Source organism: Enhydra lutris, unplaced genomic scaffold (assembly GCF_002288905.1).
Source record: "Enhydra lutris kenyoni isolate GAN:26980312 unplaced genomic scaffold, ASM228890v2 scaffoldscaffold13, whole genome shotgun sequence".
NCBI lineage: Eukaryota > Metazoa > Chordata > Mammalia > Carnivora > Mustelidae > Enhydra > Enhydra lutris.
The window spans coordinates 3,477,226-3,504,021 of NW_019154097.1; the positions used below are offsets into that span (position 1 = coordinate 3,477,226).

The following is a 26,796-nucleotide window of genomic DNA, read 5'->3' on the forward strand; positions in this document are numbered from 1 at the left end:
CTCTTTCTGCAACCCTTAAGATTTTTGGAGGGCAGCCGAATTCGGTCGTTGGTCAGGGAAAAAAGAGAGCTCTGCAGGCTTAACCTTACCATCCACATCAAACATAACTGGATCTCCATAAGGCAGGCTGCAACCCTTCCCCTGCAGTCCTACTCAGTGATGATACAGACATGGGGCAAGGTGGCAGTTCATACTACAGTAAATCAGAAGGGCAAAGAGGGTGCAATCTTTAATTTTTCACATTTGAAGAGGGCCTTGACAGTAAGGGATAGCCCAAGGCCCTTCCCAGGAAAAGAAGCAGGCACAGGGGCCAGGACTCAGGCTCCATTTTGACCCAACGTTTATTGTCCTTTTACAACATGTCATTTTTGGTTTAGAAACTGCTTGTGATTAGTTTTCCAACATTAACTCAAAAGCATGTAAAATAAAATCAACCTACTCTCTATATAAACACCCAGCAACTGTGGCCCTTCAACCTCCTGCCCAGGCTGGGTAGAAGGAAGGAGGGAGGGCTTGGGTAGCACTGAGTGAAGTGCAGACGCTTTACTGTGGGGAGTGGCAGCGGTGCCTTGGTTCACACCCACACAGGTCTCCTGCACTGCCCCAAACTACAACAGAAATGGCGTAGGCCCAAGGCCCAATTTCCTGTTGGTAATTCACTCTCTGCCTCCCAAATGAAAATCGCTTTTATTTTATCTCTTTTGTTTGTATTTTTTTGCAACAGAAACCCCCTGTCCAGAGTCTGACTGTAGCTGAACTGTTCAGACTGAGGAATGGAGCAGGCCATGGGCACACCCCTGGTCCCTCCTGGGCAAATGCCCCCACCCTCAGGGAACAAGGTCCAGCCAGGCCAGCTCGCTGCATGCTGGCCAGCACCACTTAGCCATACAGATCATCATCATTGTCTTCCGTGTACACACTGCCACCTGTGCCGCCTCCACTGCCCTGACTGGGGCCAGCTCCACCCTGGTTTCCTGAAGGGAATCTGTATGCACAAAAGCAGAGCCAAAAAAGAGAGTTAGGATAGGGCCTGTGTAGGATTTTCACAACTAACCCTCCAGCCTCCTTAGGATTTCCACAATCCTGGTTGTATCATTACCCGAAAACAACTTAAGAACTGCCCACTGTAATGAAATTACCTGAAGCTGCCAAAACCCCGACTCTGCTGGAGGGTCTGAGCAAACATCTCATACTTCCGGATGTCATTATCACTGACAGAACGGCGGGCAAAGCGCATAGCTTCCTCAAAGTGATCTCGGCGGATCTCAGGCACTGGATCATCTTCTTCTACCTCCTATAAGGTTGGTAAACACAGACCACCAGGGCTAAAAGTCCAGCCCGAATTCCTTTCCTGGCCTTCCTGGACACTCCCCTCCCTTACTGTCTCCTCTAATCCAAACCGAGTTAAGTTGAAAGGCCAATCTTCCTAAAACTGAGTCAGTGCCCTGTTTAAAAACCCATCAGTGCATTCTGGAAAAAGCCCAACTGTGGCAACAAAATCACGTTAGTGGTTGCCAAGGGCTTAGGGTAAAAAGAAGAAGCTGTAGTACTAAAGTGGCATGAGGGAACCTTCTAGGGCAGAAATTTATCTAAACTGTGATAATAGTTATAGAACTTAAATACATTTGTCAAGATGCACAGAGACAGTATATATAAAAAGAATGACTTTTACTACATGTGAATCATATCTCAATAAAGGTAAATTTTAAAAATAAAGCTTCTAAAAAAAAAAACCAAAACAAAAAACTGAAACCACCTAAATTTTAAAAAGATTAATGACTTTCAGCACTTACCACATCCAGATGACACCTTACCTCATGGCCTCACTCCAGTAACATATGCCCTCTTAAATCTATCCAGGTTTCCCCCAATTCCTGCAATCCTATTTCTTGAGCCAGTTATTTGGGCTACTTATTTCCTTATTCCTTAGCCTTTACAATCTCCTTTCATAACCCAGCTCAAACTCTAGCTCTTCCACTAAGAAGCCACTCCGATTGCTGTGACATAAGGGACTGCTCCACAGAATTAAGTATATCAATAGTTTCTAAGCTTCTACGGGAGAGAAGGGGTATCTCAAAACTCCTACAAAAGGTAAAGTTTTTCATTCATTCATTTATTCATTTATGAAGTCTCTAACACGGTGCCAAAATACACTAGAAAACATACAAGATTATATAGATTCCCTTTCTTTATGAAGCTTACATACACACCCCAAATTCTGCATTTAATTTCAGGAGGTCCATGGATCACCAAGGAACACAGGCCCATGGATCGCAGGTTCTAAATCCTGCTCTTTTTGTTTATGTGCACAATCATATTTTGATTTCCTTCACAGAGCCTACTTCAGGCTGAGCATACAGACTAGACTACACATCTCTCCTCAGCTTTTACAATTCCAGACTGAAGAGATTAATACTCCATATTCTCTCTGACGTCCACCTAACAGGGCATTTATCAGGTATCTTTACAAAACCTTACAACTCTTAACTCCAAAGCATGGTAGAGATTGCCCTTGGCTCCCCACAACTGGTACATACGGGGAAAAGATGCAAACTCACCATGGCAGATGGATTGGTCTGCCTCTCCCGTTCTCGCCTAATTTCACTCTCGATAGATTCACGGATGGCCAGCTTGCAAGCACGCTGGCAAATTTCTGTCAGGTCAGCTCCAGAGAAGCCATTAGTCATCTTAGCCAGGAACTCCAAGTCCACATCCTAAAAGAAGCAATAGGACCTTACCATTTAGCCTCTCCTCCCCTGCAATACACTGATCTCTGAGCCACCCAAGCACTCCTAATATTAGTCCGTGCCATCTTCCGCCACTGTTTTACTCCTGATTACGAACTGTATTAATACCTTCAAATCTTCCATCTTCCCCTGACATCCCTAACCCCAATGTATTTCCCCCAATGGAATCTTTTCCAGGAATTGAACTCCATACTAGGCTGAGCACTCACAGAAATCCCTTATCACCAATGCCCTTGCACCTGCCTTGGCAACTGGAGACTTGCGCAGGTTGGCCTTGAGGATGGCAACACGGGACTTCTCATCAGGAAGAGGAATATAGATGAGCTGATCGAGGCGGCCAGGTCGCAGGATAGCAGGATCAATAATGTCAGGTCGATTAGTAGCGCCAATAATAAACACATTCTTTTTTGTAGACATGCCATCCATTTCTGTCAGGATCTGGTTGATGACTCGGTCTGCAGCCCCACCACCATCTCCAATGTTGCCACCACGGGCCTTGGCGATTGAATCCAGCTCATCAAAGAAGAGTACACAGGGGGCAGCTTGGCGGGCCTATGGGAGAGATACACAGACTCAAGCATTAACATAACTGGGTCTCTCAGACCTGAGAAGGAAAGGCAATTAAAGTGATCTTCACTGCTCCAGAACAAGATGGCTTCAATTCTCCCAAGAAAAAGCTGCCTTGCTGCCAAACAAGTGAATAGACAGCTCAACTGCTTGTAGCTCACCTTGTCAAAGATTTCCCTGACATTGGCTTCAGACTCTCCAAACCACATGGTGAGCAGCTCAGGACCCTTGATGGAGATGAAGTTGGCCTGGCACTCATTAGCAATGGCTTTGGCCAGCAAGGTTTTCCCACAGCCAGGAGGTCCATAGAAGAGTACTCCCTTGGAGGGTGTCATGCCAAACTTGAGGAATTTGTCTGGATGCTCCACAGGATACTAGGAAGAAAAGGAAAGATGGTTTGGCACACCCCCATAGTCTGAAACAAACCTAACCAAAGAGCAGCATCCCTCCTATGGTGTAAAATCTGGTTCTCTAGGGGCAGTGTCCTTGGTGCCTATAAATTGAGAATAGCAGGTTCATGAATTATGCTCTCACAATTCTTGAACTCAACTACTAACACCCCAAGCCACCTACAATATATTGAAGCAATGACTCACTCTGGACCAGTTACCCTACCTGGACCAGCTCCTGAAGCTCACGTTTGACATCCTCCAGGCCCCCGATGTCCTCCCAGGTTACCTGTGGTACCTCCACCACAGTTTCCCTCAGTGCTGATGGATTGCTCTGGCTCAGGGCCCACTAAAAAGAAAAACTGGGGATGAGATTTACCAATGGAAAGGTCAAAATGCACGTGTGTATACCTGAGATAGGGGTACAGTCCTTACCCGGAAGTCATCCATAGTAACTGCCAGAGAGTTCATGACTTCAGCATCGATAGTCTCATCCTCTAAGTCAATGAGGTCCATCTTCTTGCGGATAGCTTGAAGAGCAGCTTCCGAGCACAGGGCTGCTAAGTCAGCGCCCACATGCCCATGAGTCTCATTGGCGACCTGCAGAGAAAAGATCTACTTACTACTCTGTAAGACCTAGCTGCCTTAGGAGGCTCAGAGTATATATAAAATCCTGGCCCCTTCCCGATACTCCTATCTCTGGGTCCTCCCATTTCCCTGAACACATACTAGCAGTTCTTTCATGGCTGGGTTTTAAGTAGTCAAGCCTAGAGTTGAGGCCTGGAAATAAAGCTGACCTCAAAGTTCTGGTTTACTATAATGTGGGGTCAACAGAGAAATATGCCAGCTCCAGTTTCCTGGATTCAATCTCAGATCACTTCCTTTCCCCTGTCCAAGAATCAAAATCAGTCTCTTTACATCTTAAGCTTATGTTCACTTTAACTGCCCAGGAACAGGTATCATAATTCAGGGCCAGCCCTCTTCATCACTCCACCTGCTCCAGGTCCACATCGTCTGCGAGCTTCATGTTCTTGGTATGGATCTGAAGAATTTCCAAGCGTCCTGTAGCATCAGGGATTCCAATATCTACCTCCCTGTCAAAGCGACCTGTGGGACAGTGTGTGAACACAGACAGGGCTCATTTCTGGTCCAGAGGGAAGAAGGGACAAGTCTCAGGTGACCAACCATCCCTTTCTGTTCAGGACTGTCCTGGAACTGATAGTTGCATGTCCTGGGAAACTCCTCAGTCTCAGGCAAACCACAATGGCTGGTCACCCTAGACAGGACACAGAGTAAGGGAAAGGACCCCAGGCCCTATCACTGCAAGGAGCTTCAAGAAATCCTCAGATTAAATGAAGGACAGGCATGGTATCAAAGAGACTCAGCTCAGTAAAGCTACAGTCTCCCTTTGAACAAGAGGAGGGTTGAAAGAAATCTGGGGTCCTTACCAAATCGCCGAAGGGCTGGGTCAATGCTATTGGGTCTGTTTGTTGCTGCCATTACAATCACATGTGCTCTCTGCTTTAGACCATCCATGAGGGTCAACAACTGTGATACAATACGCCGTTCCACCTCCCCGTGGGTCTGTGTCAGGACAGGATGTCTGGTCAGAAGTGAAGTGAGGACCTTTCAACCCCCACTATCCCCTCAGATAAGTTCCTACTTTCTCTCTTTTGGGAGCGATGGCATCTAGTTCATCAATGAAGATGATAGCAGGAGCATTCTTCTCAGCCTCCTCAAAGGCTTTACGAAGGTTGCTCTCAGACTCACCAGCCAACTTGCTCATGATCTCAGGACCTGAAAGGATACAGAATTCAAACAATGACAAAACTGTATCCTTCTTCAATCCTAAAAGAAATAATCTCTTATCTGCCCAGCCCAGAGACAGGCACTGTATGAAAATGTGGTAACCTCTGCCTACTTTCTCAGAGACTCCACCAGACACTATCCCAGGACAGCCACCAAACTAGGCTGAAGAAAAGCCAAGGAACGCACAACACCCATCTCACAGTCAAGCTCTAAATGTCAAGACGAAAGCACATGCTCTGGGACTTCTGGCCAGAGCAGGAGAAGCAGCACACTAGTTAGACCTCTATCATTCTCAAGGAGCCAGGTAATCTCAGCCAGTCTTCCCCCAAAACCTCTCAAATAAATTTGCAGACAAAATTTGAGTTCTCCTTCTATCTTGCTCCCTCTAAATGCCTTCAGCCTTTCCACAATCTTTCTCAAGGGGGATAAGTCGGGGGCACCAGAGTACAATACCTTCCCCTTGTTGCTTATCTGTCCATAATGTACCCTAGCAGAAGAAAGATAATGAAATACACACAAGGACATGTGTGGAAATAAACGCCCGTGAGTTCTCCAGTTCATGAACCTGGATCATGCTCATCTCAGAGTATGATCCAGCCAAAAAAAGGTGAATCAAGTCTCCTACCATTGATCAAGAAGAAGAAGGCTCCAGTCTCATTTGCCACAGCTCGGGCAATTAGGGTCTTCCCAGTCCCAGGAGGTCCATACAGCAGGATTCCCCGAGGAGGCTGAGGAACAGTACAGAGGATATGTTTAGGTTCAGAGTCCTACCTTCTCTCAACGCCATCCACTCTAAAATGGTTTGACCGTGGCTCTATCTAGAGAGGGTGAGAATCAGAGCCTGACCCTGACATCAATAAAAATAAGCTCTCAGCATTAACTGCTAGGAAAAGTTTACTTCAGATCATACTCACTCATTCCTCTTATTAGCAGAGAAAATACAGTCAGAAAACTGACATTTATGACATACGTTGCATACAAGACTCAGCACAGAAACCACCTAAGAAACTCTAATGTGGCTAAGTCTGAAGATCCTGGACTACAAAACAGCAAGAGGCCACTAGGTCAAGGGCTTGACTTTGGACAGACAAGGGCCAGGACTAGCTTAGCCACCTAAGTGGCCTCATTCACAGGCTGCACATGGGAAATGCCCACGCAAAAGATAAAATTATTTGTATGGTACATACTAGATAAAGGGGTAATTTCATCTTCAGTGTGCCCCATGATATGCAAATGGTTAGGAAGTTACATTGTAGATCTGCAGTTCTCAAATGTTTTGGATTCAGGACCCTTCACATTGCAAATTTCCTGAAAGTTCTACTTCTGTTAGGTGATACTATTATAAACAAGCTAGCAAACTGTAGTATTTGTTTTTATAGGGTCCATGAGATAACAATGGTTTTTTACATTTTTAAAGGACTGTTTAAAAAAAAAAAATAGACATGTAACAAAGAATGGACTTACCTGATTCTAAGTTAGTCACCAGCCGAGATTATGTCTCACGGGGCCCAGGATGCTTACCTTAACACCAATTGCCTTAAAGAGGGCAGGATGTCTGAGGGGTAGCTCTACCATCTCCTTTATCTGAGCCAGCTGTTTTCTGCAGCCACCAATGTCATCATAGCCTACTTCATTCAAGGATTCTTCCTCATCCTGGATATAGAGACAAAGAAAAAAGAAGGCAGGATATCAGTAACACCAAAAGTTGAGTTTCTCTAAACCCTTCTATAATCTAGTGTAGAATTTCCTCTAAGGGGATCCTGACTCAAAGAACAACTCTAAAAATCCCAAAGCAAAGATTTCTAGCACAGCCTTTCCCTTTCACACTACTATCCTTAGTATTATTACTCGTAAGGGCTCCCCCATAGACCTAAAGCTGGAAACTCTGGGAAACAGGCAGAAGTCTGGATGCCATCATCAATATCACTTCTACAAAAATTATTCTAACCACTTAAGATCTTTCGGGTTCAATCTAGATTTTATTTTATTTTAAAGATTTTATTTATCAGAGAGAGCACACAAGCAGGGGGAGGGGCAGGCAGAGAGAGAAGCAGGCTCCCCGCTGAGCAAGGAGCCCAATGCGAGACTCGATCCCAGAACCCTGAGATCACGACTTGAGCTGAAGGCAGACGCTTAACTGACTGAGCAACCCAGACATCCCAAATGATCTAGATCTTAAAAATCACCGATATCGGGGTGCCTGGGTGGCTCAGTGGGTTAAGCCTCTGCCTTCAGCTCAGGTCATGATCTGAGGGTCCTGGGATCAAGCCCCACATTGGGCTCTCTGCTCTGCGGGGGTGCCTGCTTTCCACCACCCCCGCCCCCTGCCTGCTTGTGGTCTCTGTCAAATAAATAAATAAAATCTTAAAAAAAAAAAAATCCCTGGTATCACATACTTCTAGGAAACACACAGGTCTGAAAATGAATAGTTGAGAAATTTTCCCACCTCTGGAAAGGAGCTTAGTTCCAAAGAGCAACCAGTTTTATTTTAATTTTTTTTTGGTGGTGGGGGGAAGGAAAGGGAAAGAGAGAAATCTTTTTTTTTGTTGTTTTTAAAGATTTTATTTAATTATTTGACACAGAGAGAGACACAGAGAGCAGGAACACAAGCAAGGGGAGTGGGAGAGGGAGAAGGTGAGCAGGGAGCCTGATGCGGGGCTTGATCCCAGGACTCTGGGATCATGACCTGAGCGTAAGGCAGATGCTTAACCACCTGAGCCACCCAGGCACCCCAGGAAAGAGAAAATCTTAACCAGGCTCCATACCTAGCACAGAGCCCAAAGCGGAGCTTAATCTCACAACCCTGAGATCATAACCTGACTTGAAATCAAGAGTCAGACGCTTAACGGACCAAGCCACCCAGGCGTCCCAAAGAGCACCCACCCGATTTTAGTAGTTACCACATGACTGCCCCACTTCTTTAATTATGAAACTGGGTACTGGAATGAAGGAAAGAACTCACCTCTCGTTTGATAGGCTCCCCTTCACAGTGGATCACTGTGTCTGGAGCAACAATGCAGTAAGGGCTGGGATCTGTCTCCACTACTTTGAACTCTACAGCACGCATTCCACCCCGGACAAGGAAAATGTCTCCTGTGAGAGCAATTAGCACAAGTGAAGTCAGAGAGGTCAAATACCAGAGCAAGTGAGAATTCCTCATCAGTACCTGGAGTCTAAAACACCAAATTCATTAGATATTGCTTTTCCCTTCCCACCTCCACTTTATTAAGCCATCAGGCAAAAGGAAAAAACTAAGCTGTGAAGAGTCCCACTGCCATTCAAGGACGCTGAACAAAACGTTATGGGTTTTCTGGTACATCAGGTTTTAGCCTCTGGCCTAAAGCCCATAAGGTTTTTGACTTCTGGGCTATAAGTAACCAAGCTTTCACAACCACCACCAATGGTCAGGATGTGCTAAATATTAAATACACTTTGGACTGGGACACAGTCAAAAGTGCCCAAGTCCTCCTCCTGGGACAAAAGAAGATAGATTACTCTACTGAAACAGGGAGTAGAAATAGGAAAATGAGGCAGGGGGAAGGGAGAAAGAGGGAAGGAGAGGACACATAAGCATGGGTGCAGAATATATGTATAAGCACACATATATGAGAATGAGATAAAGACAATCCAAGGTTTACTCCTAGGTAGCCCTACAACCAACCATCCTTAAACTCAGTCTCTAAATTAGCTCTCACCTTTCCGGATGGGTCGATAAGCTTCCAGGAAGTATGGCTTAAGGTATACCTCGAAGAGATTGCCAGTGATACCTTCCACCGTGTCATCGATGGGTAGCACATGGATACGTTTGCCGTACTTCACATCAGGGCACGGCTGGATGCTGAGGATGACAAGCAGACTCCACATTACCAACCACACTGCAGCCCCAAGCACTGGGTGTCCAAAAGGGCCTGGCACAGAGAGCTGATGGCGAGCGAAAGAGAAAAGGCAGGGATGGCTTTAGGTGAAGAGAGGCAGGACGGTAGTGTGAGAGTGAGGACAAAGGAGCAGCCAAGTAGAACTAAGACAAGTCATACTCAGGTTGGGTAGTAGCAGGAGCCTTTAGAAGAAGCTACTGGGGCTGCTCACTCCTCATCAGCAAGCCAAAAGGAAGAGCCACACATGTAAAGCCCCCAAAATAAAACAGGAGGAAGGGTCTTCAGTGAGAGAGATCCAAAGATGACCCATTCTGTATCAGTAACCCAATATTACAAAGGGAGGCCTCAGACAAGTGTCAGGATCAAAGAAACAGAACTGAAAAAAATCTTCTCAGCCAAGTGATCAGAGCATCTTGACAAAGTGACTAAGCACCTCTAGGAAGAAGGATACATGAAACCTAGAATCCATGAAAAATAATCAGGAAGTCTGAGATGTTCCTGGCCAGATGACAGGTGGCTGAACAGCAGTGGCTAATGATGACTCCAAAATGGGGAAGCCTCTTGCCTAAAGTTAAGGGCAAAATCACTCCAACTGAAGCTATTCAGGGATCTGACTCAAACTATGCCTCCCTCCTATATTAACTTGGATCCTTAAAAAATTTATTTACTCAGGAGTCCACCCTCTGTGCCCACACTTCCACCTCATTCTGGCCCCAATACAAGCCATTATTTCAACATAACAGTGAGATCATTTTATAGACACACACCCTCAAATGGCATCCTAAACCAGTGTCTAGCATGTGATAAATTATACCTCTGGCAAAGAAAGAAAGGAAGGAAAGAAGGAAGGAAGGAAGACAGGCATCATGAAAGTCACAGAAATCCAATTTGTCCCAAGGGTCAGCAGAAGTAAATTCTGAAGTCCCAGGGAGGAAGAAACAAAACCTAGACAGTCTTGCTATAGTAAGTCTTCCCATGGCTAGGAGGCTTCTGCTTTGTGTAGCTGCCAAGGACTTTGCTGGGGTCCTGTCTATAGTTCAGGTTGTCTCTGGCCTCCCATCCCTGAGGGGACAAGAACCCGACACACACCTGATGACATCTCCTAGATGTACGCGAAGGTTGTTCCGAACAACTCTATTCATTCGAATCTTCTCATCGGAACATGTGTCATCAGAAAGCACAATGCACACAGCTTCCCTCCTCTTCTTTCCTTTCAGCAACACTGTGTCACCTCGGAACAACTGCAGCTCATCCATCTTGGGCTGAGAAAAGAAGGTTAAGGGCTTTGGGTCACTGGGCCAGGGGTTAAGCAGCAGCCCTTGGAAGCTAGAATACCCAGTAAACCCTGCTCTTCTGCGGTCACTGCAAAAAACAAACAAACAAACAAACAAACAAAAAACCCAAGGAAAGAAACCTGGGAAAAGCCCTCAGGTTAAGTGCAATGAGGAAAGATTAGACCTTGGACCCAACTTACCTGGGACAAAGACACCACACTGTTGTCCTCATTGATGGCTTCATCAACAATTAACCGATTGGGACGGTTCTTCTGTTTAAGAATGGCTGTTGATAAGTCATCACCTTTTGAACTAGAAAGAAAATGAAGTTAGTCCCAATACATACTCTAGTCCCAAGGGCCCCACCAGTCATTAAAACTCACACTTAGGAAAGAAATAGTGGATAAATGAAGCTGTCCCTAAACCAGAGATGTGAGATAAAAGATATTCAGCCAAGGTCATATAGAGTAATATTTAGCACATACAGTTCCCATTCCAGCAGCTCTTGGTATTCTGAGCACTGGTAACCTAGCTGTAAAGGCCCCAAGTGATCTTGCCCCAGAGTCAGGAAACTATGGCCTGAGAAGACTAAATAGATGTAGAGGCTGAATAACAATTAGAGAAATGACAACAGTCTTAATATGAGACAGCGATTAGGAGAAGGGGCTCACAGTAAGACCTGCTAGGTCTGAATCCCAACCCTGCCACTGCTTAACTGTGATCTTGGGCAAGTTACTTAACCTCTCTGGAAGTTGATGTCCTCATTTGTAGAGAGGTGAATACAGTAGTACCTATCTTACAGGATTATTGTCTTAAGTGAGATAACGAATGCAAAATGTTCAACACAATGCCTGGCACATGGTATTAATGGTCACAATGATTAGCACTGCAGAACAAAGCATAAGCTCTTTCTTTGCTAACCTTCTTGGAGAATGAAGTGAGCAAGACAACTTCCTGTAGGGCTCAGCGAAGCCCCAAGTCCCACCAAGCAAGCCTGGGGACAATGAAGCAAAATCATTAGCACTACTGTCCTTACTGTCTAAACCAGCTGAATGCCAGCGCATTTGGTATACCACAGAAATGCCAAGCATAAAGACCATGATATTTGGGGAAAACAAAACAACTCAACTAACAGATATGAAACCTTCAAAAAGACGGCCAAGCTCAAAAACAGCTTCACAAATCGCTGCAAAGACATACAATTCCACAATGTTGACTCAAAAAGTCAAAACCAAGAAATGCTGAGACATGGAGCAAATCCAAATCCCTCACCCAAATCAAGGCTGCCTGAGTCTAAACTCAGTTTAAGCCCTCTAAATAGTTTCAATCATTTCCTTGAAGATTATTCACTTTATACCAACTTTTTACCCACCTCTTCTTCAATCTTCAGTAACTAGACTCAGTGGGCTTTCCCTTTGAAAAGTTATCCTCTTTTACTAAGGCTCAGGAAAACCTGAATATTAACCAAAACAGGGAGACCAGAAAACGGAGAAAATGAAGAAATAAAAAGGAATCTTTCCCATTAATTATTCCTTCATTTAACAAATTAGCAAGTATACATTACAGGCCAGACACCCTCCTATGTTGGATGTATCTTCACAACTTGCAAGAAAAAAAAGATGCCTACATTCCAGAATACCAGCGAGGGCATTGTGAGGTTTCTCCATCTTTTGGTCCTGATATACTCAACAGAAATACAAATCCCATTCATCTAGCAAATCTGCTGATCCTCTCACATAGGCTACGTCTTTAATCATCACCTCAAAACTGATTTCTAAGAGTGGAGTTTTCTCAGCTTAAACTTGCCTCCTCAACCTAAAAATGTAGCACTCTGGGCACAATGCTGCATAGCAGGCAGACTCTTCCAGTGCTTATCAACACGCTGGAGAACAAGTATGGTCAATATGGCAGCTGAAGGCAATTCCATCCCATCAACTCTCCCTCTCTCCCACACATCAAAATACCTTCCAAAGACTGCCCACCTTCCTGTTTAATCTATGGTACTGGGGCTAGAGAAAAATAAAATGCCAGACGCCTCTAGTCATCACTGTTTATATTTTAACCCCAAAGCCGCATTCTAGGAAAACTAACCTGCCTACCCTTCCTGACCCTGGCAATGGAGATGAGCAGTATGTCCTTCTCTTAAGGCAAAGACCTTTACTTCCCTATCTATCTACTAAGATCAAAGGAAGTAACCTCTAAAAGAGAGCTTCAGCCTGATCGTGGGCCAACAGCAGTCCTGGAGGCTCTTTGGGGACATCCCCCATTGTCTTCTGCATGAGTCAGGCCCTTTCCAGAACTCCAATGGGCCACAGGGGACTTGGAGGGAATTCAGGTAAGAGTCATCAAGATGACCTAGAGGTTAGAAACCATCTATGATGCCACGTTCCAAGAATTTTGAATTCTTATTTTTAGTCTTGAAAATAAATGACTGACTAAATAACCTAAGAGAGTAAGTATTAATAAGTAATGGTCCTTTTAAAGACACCCAAGTAATACTTCATCTCGGTTTAGAGACCAAAAAAAAAAAAAAAAAGAAACACACCTCAAAAAACTTAATTCTCTTCAAGTCAGGAAAGTGATTTGCATAAGAGTTTCCACAGGATGGCTTTTTTTTTTCCCCCTTTTTCAGTATCTAAAGCTCTTGATTCTAAATATAATGGGCAAAGGGGTTGAGGTGGTGATCTCTTATCTGATGCTTTCCTGAGGAACTGACGACCCAAGATTTCTCAACACAGCGGTTTGGAGAAAGGAGCGTGTGTGTTCAAAGAGTTAGGGCAACTCTAACCTTCTCATCACAAAGGCTGATATCGAGGAAGGCCCGCAAATTACCAACTGAGATTCGAACTTTAGCAAACGCCCAAAACAGTAGAGAAAAGTTCCTACTTCCCACCCCCCACTTCCTAACATTAAGGAAAACTGACTAAAGCTTTATCATGTGAACAACCAACATAAACTACGAAGGCCAGAAACCTACGCCCCCCACCCCCTAACAGCCCCTCACTACTCAGGTCGTGAGGATGTCAACCAAGGGACAGGCCGACCCAGCTCCGAAACAGCCGTCGTGAGCTTCCATGAGCTCGCCGAGTCTTCCCAGTTCCCCGCTCCGGCCTCCGCCTGTCTCACAGCTCCTAAGGCCTTCACGTGGCCTAAAGTCCACGCCCACCGGGCCCAGTTAGGGCGTCAGGCCCACAGGGCCTGCTCCCTCTGGGGACCAAAGGCCTTCCGCGGATAGTAGACCTGATCGCAGGTGGGCGCCCTAAGGCCCTGGGGCTCCGCGCCGGCCATGTGGACCGGAGACTTCATAAGAACGGGACAGTGGTTCCCAGGGAGCCAATCAGGCCGGCCGGGCCTGCATGACACAGCACGATCTGGCCCAGGCCCCGACCCAGGCCCAACGCAAGCCCGGCCTAGGGGGCGCGCGGCTGCGCAGCCAGGCCCAGACCGGACCGCGGCCCCTCATCACCCCCCTTCTGCTTTCCCTGTCTCCCTCCTTCCCTGCCTCCACCTCTTAGACGCGCCCACGGCCAGGCCCCGCCGGGCCTACCCAGCGCGGCGACTCCCCAGGTGCGCGCACCCGCAGCGGGCGGGCGGGCGCGCGCACACACACTCACTCAGCTCCAGAGGCCATGGCGCGCGCCTCTCCCGGCCGGCGGCTGTGGCGGCCCGCGGGTAACGGCTACGAGGGGTGGCAGGCGACCGACTGGGCCGGGGCTCTGCTCTCCCGGGCAGGGGGCGAGCTGCGGCGACAAACCCGCAGGCGGCCTCCTTCTCGTTTCCTCCTAGCGGTACCGAGGCAGTGGGCGGGCGGTATACACTGGCTCCTGATCCGGGAGGGGGCAGCGGCAGCAACGACTCAAACGACGGCTGCAGACGCTGCGCTGAGACTGAACCCAGAAGAGCCGAATCATCGGAAGGAGAGGTGCTCTCACCTCAGCCAATCAGCGCCTGGACTGGGGACTTCCTCCCGCCTCTCCGCGCCTCTCCCCAGCAACCCGCCGACCAGAGCCAATCAGGAAATTCGCTTGCGGCCTGGCTCCCGCCTCAGGGATGCAACACGCCTAGTAACGCCACGTCAATTGGCCGCAGCGCTACGCTTCCTCGACGGATTGGAATTTGCGACCAATCAACGAAAAGGATGGGGCCAGATCGACGGGCGAAAAAAAGAGCCTTTAATCCCTGGAAGGCGGACTCTCCCACTTGGCTCCAGTTCATTGGTTCCTGATCTTACCCTGCTGAAGAACCTGGCACAATGGACTAAACCCTTGTATTAGTCTAGTCCTGTTGCAGTGATAACCTACACACCATTTTCTTCCCAAACCTGAGGATCCACCCTAAACCTTCTCCTGGCTTCTTCAAAACGCCGGCTGGAGCCATGCCTACTCTGAACCCTTTGACTAGCACCCCACCTTTTAATCCACTCCACCCTATTCTTGTGGCACCCTCTGGTAACCCTAATCCCATAGGCTTTACAGTTCCTCAGAGCTTGGAGGTACATGCTTCCTCTTACCACTGGGTATTTATATTAATGGCTAGAGGAGGGAGGGCACTCAAGTCCAAAAAGGAGTCTAAAGGCAACCACAGAACCCAGTAGATTCAATAGAACCCAAAGCAGCAAGAAAACTGCATGCTGAGACTTGAAGTCCTTGGGCCCCAAATGCCAGCTAGCCCTGACTAAATTCAATAAACAGATTTGGTATCATGCTGATTATATTAATTCACCCTTCACCTCCTATCCACACAGGCAGGGTTGACTGAGACTGTCAAATCCCAAATTTCTAGAATTTGGGATAGGGGTAGGGAGTCACTTAGAGACTCAGAGGTCTGCTTGTCCCTCCCCTCTAAGAACCAAATGTTTGCCCTTGTCCTGAGAGGTCTGCCCAGACCACCTTCCAGACCCAGCTCCACTCATTCTGTGACCTTGCACAGGATCCTGGGCTTTGAGACTCTGACTTTTAGGCAACAGAAAGAACCAAAGCCACTGCAAGGATTCCTGTGGCCCTTTCTTCTACCCAGAACTCAATCTCATAAGGTAGATGATGTTGGGAGAGGGCATCTTAGGTAACCAGCACTCAACTGAATCAGACAGCTGTGAGCCTTCCCACTCAAGTATATGTAGTAGGCAAACAAGAGATAAATATGCATTTTACTCAACACAATTAACAGGAATATAGGAAAAAAGGTGTCATAAGCAAAGTTAATGCCTTTTTGGTGGCAAAGGAACCAGAATGGCAGTAACTAGGCCAAATTTTGCAGGACTCCTACCAACTTCTCCAATGCCAGACTTATACAGGAATGATCCATTTCACCCACACTGCTCAAGAATGGTAAAGCAGAAAGCCCTCCCCATGGAGAAATGGGCCACTGGAGCCCCAGCTCAGGCTCTTTAAAATGTGGCAGCTACAGATCACGAGCCTCCGGCAGAGATGTCTGAAACTCCTCAAGAAGGGTTTCACGGTCGGGGGAATGAATCCAGTCCAGATAGGTTTCTAGGTACAGGGGGAGAGACCTGGAGAGCAAAAAGAGTGACGTCTGAGGGTGAAGGATAGGCAGCCACTCCATCCCTTTCATTCATTACCACCCCCAACAGACTCAAGGACTCCAGGAAGCCAACTGCCCTCAGCCCCAACCCCGCAGGCCTCAGCCTCACCATGCAGCATTCTCCTGTGGCAACTCTGTTTGGGCCTTTAGCCTCCACCAGAGAGCAGTGGCCTCATCCCTCCGATCCATCCTCCTCAGAGTCTGAAGCAGGTGAAAGGAAGCGTCTTGATTACCTGTAGCCCCACCCCAAAGTAGAAAGGCTTAGAACCTGACACAGCCTTAAGCATTTTATAAAAGGAGAAACTGAGGCTTAGAGCAGGAAAGTATCTTTTCTACAGTCACACATGGAACCAGGAGGTTCCATTCCCAACCATTCCTACTCCCGGGTACTGCCCGCCCAAGAAAAGGCTCAGCTGGGGCGCCTGGGTGGCTCAGTGGGTTAAGCCGCTGCCTTCGGCTCAGGTCATGATCTCAGGGTCCTGGGATCGAGCCCCGCATTGGGCTCTGTGCTCAGCAGGGAGCCTGCTTCCTCCTCTCTCTCTACCTGCCTCTCTGCCTGCTTGTGATCTCTCTCTGTCAAATAAATAAATAAAATCTTTAAAAAAAAAAAAAAAAAAAAAGGCTCAGCTGACTCTGCTTCTCCCCAGCATACTCCGAGCATAGTTGTGGTCTTTGTGTCTGAGGACACTGGAAAGACTGAGGAACTCCAAAGAGCCTTCACACACACTTGCAAACGTCTTCAAGCCAGGGTATATCCCTGGGTATATACGGTACAACCCCATTCATCCCCTTCTATCTGGGAACATTACTCTTCCACTGATCCCCAAGTACCTCCCGGATGGCCCTCTCTGTCCTTGTACATCTGGGCATAGCTGATATCATGCAAATATACATACCTGGGCACATTTGCACACTGAGGAGGAAGTCCTGTAGGGCTTTGGTATCTTGGCCAATGGCCACCCACTGAAGTCCACGACTAATCAGGGCAGCTGCCCGAAGCTGTTGTAGTGCCACATCTGATATACACCCCTTCTCACCATTGGAAGCAGGCCCTGGGGACCACCCCGAAGTCAAAAAGTGTGTCCCTGCTACACAGGCACGTAGTACTACAGAATCCCAAGTACTCCTCCTTCTCTTCTTATGTCTGGAGTCCCCCCACCCCGCGACCTTTTTTTAAAAAGGTAGGCTAGGACGCAAGGAAAGGCAACACATTCACCAACCCTCCCCTTCCAGGAGGGAAGAGGAAAATTGAGAGTCTAGATCACCTTGTTCTTCATTCTTAGGTGTGGTCCGGAAAAGCAGCTCAAGGCACCTGAAGTGGGACACAGAATAGGGGTGAGGAAGAGTCAACCTCAGAAACTCTAGGGGGAGTCGGTAAGAATGGAGCTTACTCGGGTCCCAATCAGCAAATTATCCCTCCACATTTCCCCTAGGATTCTGGTTGGCTTCCTGAGCTCACCGGCTAAATTCACTAATTGCCCCTTTTGGGGCCCCCAGCTGCACCCAGGCTTGACCCTGAAGCAGGTAGGTTGCAGAGACCCAGGATGGGCAGTGTGGTGACTCTTTGGTTCCTTTTCTGGCATCTTCCCTCAGCTGGGGCATCTTGGGAAGCAGAGATGACGTGCGGCTAAGTAGCTCCTCACATACAGTCAAGGCATCCTGGGCTCGGCCAGCCTGGATCAGTGCTACAGCTGCCTCTAAGAACACCTCAGGCATACAAGGCCCTGGAGGGGAAGGCGGGGGGAAGAACTGGGGTGGGAAGAGGACACAGTGTCTTAAAGAGACATTAGTCACCATCCCCAACCTCTTCACCAGGCTTTGGTACCACAGAGACCACCCATTGCTTGCTACCCCAGACCTTTTGCTCGAGAGCCTTCCTGGTCTGGCCTTCCAGCTTGGACAGACAGAGTAGCAGAAGAAAGAGAAAACAATAGTCCTGTTCTACTCCAGAGGAGACTCCAACCCTCTCACTCCATTACAGAGAATCTTGAAGACATACCCACCTTTGATTCCGAGCCATCCAGCACCAGAGCCAGTAGGTCCAAGTAATGCTCTGCAGCATCCTCTGCCCTGAGAAGTCATAGCCTATGAGCTTCACCTTAGGCCCTTAGCAGGGTCCTCCAAGGGCTCTAAACTAACAAAAGGATGCTCAAGGTCCCTGGGGAGTAGGGAGAGTGGGAGCTTGGGGCTCCAATCCAAGCTCAGTATGGAGCTACCCTCCTTACAAAATGGATTTGGGAGGAGATTTCAGGGTTTTACACTTGATCTTAGCCAAAAGGCCAAGAAGCGATTGATTTGAGTTTTAAAGATACAAGAGCTTAGTGTCTGGGTGAAGAGTCTTAAGTTCAGGTCCAGCAATAAGGCAGAAGATCAAGGAGTGGAAACCTATGTCCTACCACTGACTCGTCCACACAGCTGACGTGCAAGAACAGAAGCAGAATCACACCCCAGGGAAGGCATCAGAAATGGGAAAAGGAGCTCAGATGAGCCTTGCAGTGGAACCTCACCTTCCCACCTGTAAACATCGGCTTGCTAGCAAGTACTTGGCCTGGCTCTGTGTGCCACAATGAAGGGGTGAGGCTGGGTGAGGTCTGGGGAGTAGTAACTCTACTTCAATGAGAAGCTGAGGGGCTTCAAAACTATGAGTGACATTCAAGGCCTAAAAGGGACAAAAAGAGAAAAGTATATCTTTAACCTTTGGGAGCCCTATTTCCTTCTATTTACAATTTGATTAGTCTCCCTAACACAAACACTTCAGCAATCCCTGTATCTTCAGTCCCTTACCTCAACCAACAGCTCCAGACTCTCCAGCTCTGCTGCTGTGTTCCCCAGTTGCCGATACAGCCTAGAGGCCTCCAGAAGTGGAGGACCACATGTTGCTCCCCCTTTCAGGGCTGCAGCCAAGTACAGCAGAGCTCTTTGTGGATTGCCCTAGAAGGTTGAGAGGACACAAGCCTCAGCTACCCTCATGAAGCAGAAAGCTGTCTATAACACCCATAATTTCCCCAACCCACCCTAGGACTGTCTTTACCATTTTACGGAGACAGGTCCCCAGAGCCGTGTACACCTGGACCAACACAGGCCGTGGGCATAGACCTGAGGCTGCTTCTTGCAGGCTGCTCAGTGCCCTGGGCAGGCTTCCTGTGATCAGCTCCTGGAGGCCTAAGGTCAATTCAGGGTTTAAACTTAAGGAAGCAGGGGGATGATAGGTAACAAGAAGTACAGAGAAGCTCCAGTGAGCTGAATGGAACATGACAGGGAAGGTTTGAGCCAAAGAACCCCTTAAGACAGGGAGTGGGGAGGAAGGGATGAGTAGGACTGCTAGCTGACCTTGGCGATAGGCAGAAGCTGTAAGAAGGATATCCCTTAAGCCCCGGGCATCCTGCAGGGTCAATGGAGCATCTGACTCCTCAGCTGGGGGGCTCCAAGTTTTCAGAAGCAGCAGCAGATTCTCAGAGGCCTCACTCTGAGGAAAGAAGGGTGATCAGAGGCTCTAAGCCTAAAAACCATCTCTCCTCTCCTATCTCAGTCTATCCTGACTGGACCTTGAAATCAAGGGTCCTCCTGATTCCTGTTCCCTCAGTTTTAAGATATAGATAGCTATGGGGCGAGGATAAAGGGAGGAAGAAAACCTTGGGGCATTGATGATCTGTTCTAGTGAGCCTCCTCATTCAGTATGAGCCCAGAGGACTCAGGGCAAGAACCATGTGTGGGTTATTGATGAGAAGACTAAAGCTGGGAGATGACTTCAGCAAGGTCAATAAAAGCCCTAACCCTATCCAAGATCATTAAGCAATTTAAAAAAACACTCAAGAGGCACCTGGGTGGCTGGGTTGGTTAAGTGTAAGATTCTTGATTTTGGCTCAGATTATGATCTCAGGGTTGTAAGGTCGAGCCCCACATCTGGCTCTACGCTTGAGAATGTTTGAGATTCTCTCCCTCTCCCTATGCCCTACCCCATGCATGTGCTCCCTCTCTCTTTCTCTCAAAACAAATAAATAAATATTAAAAACAAACCACCACTCAAGAGAATCCCCCCAGTGAAAGACCAACCAGAGCAATGTCACCAAGAGTCCCAGAGAGAATCCAGGTCTTCTAACCACCAACCCAGCAGCCTTTCCAGCACAAAATGATGCTACTGCCACTGAGACAGGTGAGAGATAGGAAGAGACCCTTAGATCCAGGTTACTTCCCAAATTACCTGGTTGCCATTCAAGGTCTGCAGCAAGAAGGTCAAGTCCCCCAAACAGTCAGTGCTTAGCCAGACGGCAGCCTGCAGGCCAGCCAGGTGATGAAGGGCAGGGAGCACCTCCAGGAGAAGGGTGGAATAATGGAGAACGGAGTCCCACAGCCCCCTGAGCCCACATTCCAGTCTGGGCCCCAACTGCTTCTGGGTCTCCAGCACTGTAGAGGACACACATACAGCTGAGGTTGGGACCTCATCTCTCCTTTTGTCTTCCTGCAGGAGCCCAAAGATCACAAAAGTGCTCCTGGTCTGAGGAGCACCTGGAGGATAAGAGAATAGCAACTCTCTCCATGGAAGTGACAAATATTATTGCTCGTGATATCCCCTTTGCAAGTACTTAAACCCAGACAGTCTGGCAGGGAAATGGAAAGCAATCTCTGGTCCTCACCTCTCTCCAGGCACTGTTGGATATCCTGTGCCTGGTCCTCAGTGAAACCCTGGGCCAGGCTCGCCCTCAGGGTAATGAAATTGCAGGTAACACTCAATTCCAAGGGGAGAACAGGAACAGCTGCAGGGAGCCCTGAGGAACACAAATTGATCTCACAAACCACTCCCTGCAGAAGGATTCCCCAAATAAGATCCAAACCCAAAGATCACCTCACCCCAACCAAAATGGCCATTTGCACAGTTTGGAAAGGGCGAGTGACGGGGCAAAGAGATTCACCTGCACCAAAGTGAATTCCACTACAGTCCTGTCTGTGACTTAAATAGGATCCCCTGCCCCCTGAGGAATTTTCTCAGTTCCAGAAATGCAGAACAGGAAGTGGTCTCTAGCTGGGGGAAGGTAACTGACTATCCTGAGGAGTATCCTACTTACCCCGCAGACTATGGAGGAGTCCCCTGAACCCTTCCAGTGCATCTTGAGCCAACTGCTGTCGCCTCAGAGACAGACCCGAGTCCTGAGCCACCTAACAGATGTGGGATGAGGTATCATTGAGGATCAATCCTTATTTCTCCCCTTGCAACAGTGGCAAGGGATGACATTCTCCAGTCATTTCTGGCTCCTGATGGGGGAAGCCAAACTCAATCCCTCCCCCATCAGCTGCAGTAAATCCACCGGAAACCCCCTTTCTGGTAAGCGAGGGTCCCAGCAACCGTGTTACCTTGGCCTGTCGAACTAGCTGGTCATTCTTTTCCCTCCACAGGTCTAGGCAGCTGGCGTGTGGCACTGAGGTGCCCAGAGGGGTCTGGTGCGACATGGTGGCCGAGGCTGGGGTTGGACATCTGGAGGGGACCGCTGAAAGGTAAGCCCGGCCCCGCCGCGGTCCCCAACGGAGCGGGGAGGGGTCCTTCCGCTTCCGCAACCCCCCGCAGCTCCTTTGCTCCCCTCCGGGCCCCAGCAGGAGCGACTCGCCCTTTACGGGAGAAATGGACTCTCTCCTGGATACTGTGGCGGCTCCCACCCCCGCCTCTTCCATCTCGCCTCTGGTTGGCCGGGTCGGCAAAACTCTCGGCTGCGGTTGGTCCTCTTCAAGGGTTAGTGCCCGCGGGAAACTCGAGGAAGAAACGAGTCGGGTAGCGATCCGTGAGAGAGGCTACGGCGGACCAGAGGGCGGGAATGTGTCTGAGCGGGGAAGTGGTACTTCTCAGGGTTCGGCTTGCTAGTCCTTCGTGCAGGCCAAAACCCTGAGAAATCGATCTCAGTACTAGAAACCGTGTCCCAGCCCTTCTCTCGCAGCCACACTTCCAGGTCTGTCTAGTTTGCCCCCGCAGAGAGCAGGCCCGCGCAGTGCATGCTGGGAGTTGTAGTACCGCCCGGAGTCGCCACAAAAAACCCAGCCGAGGCACAAAGTATCTCCAAAAACGAACTGAGACCAGACCAAGGCCCTTGGTAATCCGCCTATCCTTTCTTTGCTCACCATGGAGCACCAGCACGCTACCGCATTCTACTCAACCCTATGCAGGGCGACTGCTGGCGGAACGGCCCTGGGCTTGCACAACCCGCTCTGCTCAAAAGTACCTGTCCCAGGGCGCCTGAGTGGCTCGGTTGGTTGGGCGGCTGCCTTCGGCTTGGGTCGTGATCCCAGGTTCCTGGGATCGGGCCCCACATCGGGCTCCCTGCTCGGCGGAGAGCCTGCTTCTCTCTCTTCCCCTCTCCCTGACGTTCTGCTTACTTGTGCTCTAACTCTCTGTCAAATAAACAAATAAAATATTTAAAAAAAAAAAAGGAAAAAAAGGTACCTGTCCCTTTCAACAAACGAGACCCAAGAGAACTGCTATCAGTACGCAAAAACAAAGCAAAACTGTGACCCTTACCACAGATAAAACCAACTCAATATGGGTAAGCTGAACTTCATTAAGAACTTTTGCTACAAAGGCAAGAAAATTAGGGGTGGCTGGGTGGCTCAGTGGGTTAAAGCCTCTGCCTTTAGCTCAGGTCATGATCCCAGTGTCCTGCGATCGAGCCCCGCATCAGGCTCTTCAGTAGGGCGCCTGCTTCCCTTCCTCTCTCTCTGCCTGCCTTTCTGCCTACTTGTGATCTGTGTCTGTCAAGTAAATAAAATCTTAAGAAAGAAAGAAAGAAAATTCAAAGTCAAAAATGGAGAAATTATTTTCCGATTATTACCTACCTTATAATCTTAGAACTGACCAGTATCCACAATATGGAACTCTCAAAGCTCAATAATGAAAAGAATCTAAACCATTTTAAGATGAACAGAAAAACATGAAGGAATTTTATGGAAAAAATGAATGGCTAAGCACCATATTAAAAAATGATTAGCCATCAGGGAAATGCAAATTAAAACCAGAAGATAACCTGGCTGGCTCAGTGTGTGACTCTTGATCTTGGGGTTGCAAGTTCAAGCCCCATGTTGGGTGCAGAAATTACTTAAAAGAATAAAATCTTAAAAAAAAAAAAAATCTTTAGGGACGCCTGGGTGGCTCAGTTGGTTAAGCAGCTGCCTTCGGCTCAGGTCATGACCCCAGCGTCCTGGGATAGAGTCCCACATCGGGCTCCTTGCTCATCAGGGAGCCTGCTTCTTCCTCTGCCTCTGCCTGCCATTCTGTCTGCCTGTGCTTGCTCTCTCTCCCTCTCTCTCTCTGACAAATAAATAAATAAAATCTTAAAAAAAAATCTTTAAAAAATTAAAAATTAAAAAATAATAAAACCATAAAATACCATGACACATGTACACACACAGAATGGTTACAATTCTTAAAATGCAGATAATGCCAGGGGTACCTGACTGGCTCAGTCTGTAGGGCGTGTGACTTTTGATCTCACAGTTTTGACTTCTAGCTCCACATTAGTAGTGGAGCCTACTTAAAATAAATAAATAAATTAATTAATTAAAAAAAACACAGGTGATACCAAATGTTAGTGAGGATGTGGAAAAACTAGAACTCTTACACATAGTGGGAATATAAAATGTTATATAGTACCCAGGAAAATAGTTTGACAGTTTCTTAAAAAGTAAATCATAAGCTTATCATATGACCCAAAAATTCTACTCTAGGGAAACCTCTCAAGAAAAATAAAAACATGTCTACACCAAGAATGGTATGCAAATGCTCACAGCAGCTCCAAAAATATTCTTAATAGCTAAAAAAACAAAAAACCTTAAAAACAATCCAAATGTCCATTAGCAGATCATAGCCATACAATGGACTATGACTCAGCAATAAAGAGGCAAAAACTGATACATGCTTCAACATGGATGAACCTTAAAAAATTCTAAGTCATTGGGGTGCCTGGGTGGCTCAGTGGGTTAAGCCTCTGCCTTTGGCTCAGGTCATGATCCCAGGGTCCAGGGATCAAGCCCCACATTGGGCTCTCTGCTCAGCAAGGAGCTTGCTTCCCCCTCTCTTTCTTTGCCTGCCTCTCTGCCTACTTGTGATCTCTGTCTGTCAAATAAATAAAAATTAAAGACCACGTATTTGATAACCCCATTCGTATGAAATGTTCAGAAAAGACAAATTTCGAAAAACAGAAAACAGATCAGTGACCTACAGTGAAACTGAGGATCAGTTGTAAACAAAGTATAGGGACTTTGTAGGAGTGATAAAATTTTTCTAAAACTAGGGGCGCCTGGGTGGCTCAGTGAGTTAAATCCTCTGCCTTTGGCTCAGGTCAGGATCCCAGGACACTGGGATTGAGCCCTGCATCAGGCTTTCTGCTCAGCAGGGAGCCTGCTTCCCTACCTCTCTCTCTCTGCCTGCCTCTCTGCCTACTTGTGATCTCTGTCTGTCAAATAAATAAAATCTTTAAAAAATATTTTTTTCTAAAACCAAATTGTGGCATTAAACAAGGTTTCTTACATATGAATACCAAATGCACAAGCAACAAAAGAAAAATAGGATGAACTGAACTTCATCAAAATTTTAAAATTTTGTACTGCAAAGACAATCAAGAAGATGAACACTATCAAGAAAATGAAAAGACTAGGGCAGTTGGCTCAGTCAGTAGAGCATGGGTCTCTTGATCTCAGCGTCAAAAGAATTCAAGCCCCAACTCAGGAATGGAGTCTACCTAAAAAAAAAAAAAGAAGAGGGACGCCTGGATGGCTCAGTCAGTTAAGCGTCCAGCTCTTGGTTTCAGCTCAGGTCATGATCTCAGGGTCCTAGGATTAAGCACTGCCTTGGGCTCCATGCTCAGTGTGTCTGATGAAGATTTTCTCTCTCCCTCTACCCCTCCCTACACTTGCACACACACTCTCTCAAATAAATAAATCTTAAAAAAAAAATGAAAGGACAACTCAAGAGAATGAAGAAAATATTTACAAATCATATATCTGACAAGATATGTATACCTAGAATATATAAACAATGCTTATAACTCAAAAATTAGAAGAAAACTCAATTAATAAACAGAGAAAGACTCTGAATGGACAGTTCTCCAACAAGCACAAGAAAAATGCTCATTATCTTTAGTCATCAAGGGCATGCAAACCAAAACCATGAGATACCACTTCACACCACTAGGATGGTTAGAATCAAAAGTAAGTAATTATAAGGCATGGATGTGCAAAAATTGGCACCCTTATACACTAATGATGAGAGTATTACACGGTACAGTGCCTTGGAAAACAAACTGGCAGTTCCTCAAAAAATTAAACATAGATGTGCCGTATGACCTAGCAATTCCACAATTAACCACGAGGTATAAACCAAAAAGAAATGAGAACATACATCTAAACAAAACTTTTACATGGATGTTCAAAGCAGCATTATTTGTAAAAACTGAAAGGTGTTAAGAACCCAAATGGCCATCAATGAATGAATGGATAAACAAAATGTTATATATCCCTGCAATGGAACATGATTTGACCATAAAAAAGAAATGAAATACTGATACGTGAAGCAACATGGATGAACCTTGAAAACATCAGGCTGAGTGAGAAGCCAGACAGAAAAGGGCACATATTGTAGGTTTCCATTTATATAAAATGTCCAGAATAGAAAATACAGTCAGAAAGGAGATTAATGGTTGCCTAAGTTTAGGGATGGAGGAGGGGAGGGTTGGAGGGTGATAGGAAAATGTACCGAGTTTCTTTTGGGGGTGATGATAATGTTCTGAAATTGACTCTGGTGAGTTGTACAACTCTGTGAATATACCGAAAGTTATTGAATTGTGCACTTTAAATGGCCAGATTTTATATGAATTGTACCTCAATAAAGCTCTTTAGAAAAACAATGAGTGTGGAATGGGTGTTTTGATGTCAACTAGGAGGCAGGGATAAGAATTTTTAACCATAGGGGCACCTGGGTGGCTCAGTGGGTTAAAGCCTCTGCTTTTGGCTCAGGTCATGATCCTAGGATCCTGGGTTCGAGCCCTGCATCCCGCTCTCTGCTCAGCGGGGAGCCTGCTTCCCCTCCTCTCTCTCTGCCTACTTATGATTTCTGTCAAATAAATAAAATCTTAAAAAATTAAAAAAAAAAGAATTTTTAACCATATATCTTTCTCCAAAAGTATCTTGAAGTTAGATCAGAAGAAAAGGAAATAGCTGATGGTTGGCAGATCAGCATACTTTCCTTAGGCTTTAGGCTTCAGGCTTCAGGAAAGGAGGCTCCCTGCCAAGGGGGGAAAAAGAAAAAAAAGGACGAGGTGGAACCTGACTAGGAGAAGCTGAGGAACTGGAGTCTTGAAATCCTTCCCATTGGTGCTAGGGATGGAATAGGGTCTTTTCTTCTCACAGAGGTACTGTGTGCTTATTAAATGATGCTTGGGAATGGTGTCCACGAGACAGAGAAAAGCAAGGGACTTTTTTCTAATTCATCTTTTAGTCTTAGCTGGGGCCTAACTTCTCTCACCTTTTTAGCGTATTCTTGCCAGGGTTACCAATGTCCTATCCTCTAACTGCCTGAAATAGTATACATTTCTTAACATCTTTCTGTTTGACCTATGTA

General features: G+C 46.9%; 2 protein-coding genes across 6 annotated transcripts; both read right to left on the minus strand.

The window, feature by feature from the left end:
- Positions 1–216: 216 nt before the first annotated feature.
- On the minus strand, positions 217–14,589 carry LOC111145449 (valosin containing protein). Of its 3 annotated transcripts, none has more exons than XM_022500337.1 (17): positions 14,276–14,589; positions 10,862–10,973; positions 10,477–10,649; positions 9,208–9,350; positions 8,475–8,605; positions 7,034–7,165; positions 6,138–6,240; positions 5,367–5,500; positions 5,152–5,287; positions 4,698–4,810; positions 4,139–4,303; positions 3,930–4,052; positions 3,476–3,688; positions 2,991–3,299; positions 2,559–2,714; positions 1,140–1,294; positions 217–985 (listed from the first exon to the last, which is right to left on the minus strand). In XM_022500337.1, exons 1-17 carry the CDS (start codon positions 14,290–14,292, stop codon positions 880–882), a joined length of 2,421 nt encoding a protein of 806 aa, XP_022356045.1. In that variant the 5' UTR covers positions 14,293–14,589; the 3' UTR covers positions 217–879. The 3 variants fall into 3 exon arrangements, with proteins under 3 accessions (XP_022356045.1, XP_022356047.1, XP_022356048.1); XM_022500339.1 differs by lacking the exon at positions 14,276–14,589 and adding an exon at positions 11,147–13,018; XM_022500340.1 differs by having other exon boundaries at positions 318–985; positions 14,239–14,525.
- Positions 14,590–14,640: 51 nt separating this feature from the next.
- Positions 14,641–22,424, minus strand: LOC111145450 (Fanconi anemia complementation group G). 3 transcript variants are annotated; one of them, XM_022500341.1, is made up of 15 exons: positions 22,409–22,424; positions 21,552–21,983; positions 21,266–21,356; positions 20,837–20,968; positions 20,404–20,606; positions 19,533–19,668; positions 19,234–19,364; positions 18,987–19,133; positions 18,710–18,861; positions 18,206–18,272; positions 17,662–17,951; positions 17,468–17,514; positions 17,099–17,254; positions 16,312–16,435; positions 14,641–16,170 (listed from the first exon to the last, which is right to left on the minus strand). In XM_022500341.1, exons 2-15 carry the CDS (start codon positions 21,864–21,866, stop codon positions 16,062–16,064), a joined length of 2,100 nt encoding a protein of 699 aa, XP_022356049.1. In that variant the 5' UTR covers positions 21,867–21,983; positions 22,409–22,424; the 3' UTR covers positions 14,641–16,061. The 3 variants fall into 3 exon arrangements, with proteins under 3 accessions (XP_022356049.1, XP_022356050.1, XP_022356051.1); XM_022500342.1 differs by lacking the exons at positions 17,099–17,254; positions 22,409–22,424 and having other exon boundaries at positions 21,552–22,043; XM_022500343.1 differs by lacking the exons at positions 17,662–17,951; positions 18,206–18,272; positions 22,409–22,424 and having other exon boundaries at positions 21,552–22,043.
- Positions 22,425–26,796: the final 4,372 nt, after the last annotated feature.

Bases quoted from the DNA above. Each gene is read 5' to 3' on its own strand.
- LOC111145449 (XM_022500337.1), bottom strand. The intron at 10,650-10,861 runs GTAAGTTGGGTC...TTCTTTTCTCAG, and splicing joins GTGTGGTGTCTTTGTCCCAG to CCCAAGATGGATGAGCTGCA. The intron at 7,166-8,474 runs GTGAGTTCTTTC...CTCTATATCCAG, and splicing joins GGGAGCCTATCAAACGAGAG to GATGAGGAAGAATCCTTGAA.
- LOC111145450 (XM_022500341.1), bottom strand. From the start codon at position 21,866: ATGGAAGAGGCGGGGGTGGGAGCCGCCACAGTATCCAGGAGAGAGTCC. The intron at 17,515-17,661 runs GTGAGCTCAGGA...GTCCCACTTCAG, and splicing joins GCAATTAGTGAATTTAGCCG to GTGCCTTGAGCTGCTTTTCC. The intron at 17,255-17,467 runs GTGATCTAGACT...GGTGGTCCCCAG, and splicing joins ACCTAAGAATGAAGAACAAG to GGCCTGCTTCCAATGGTGAG.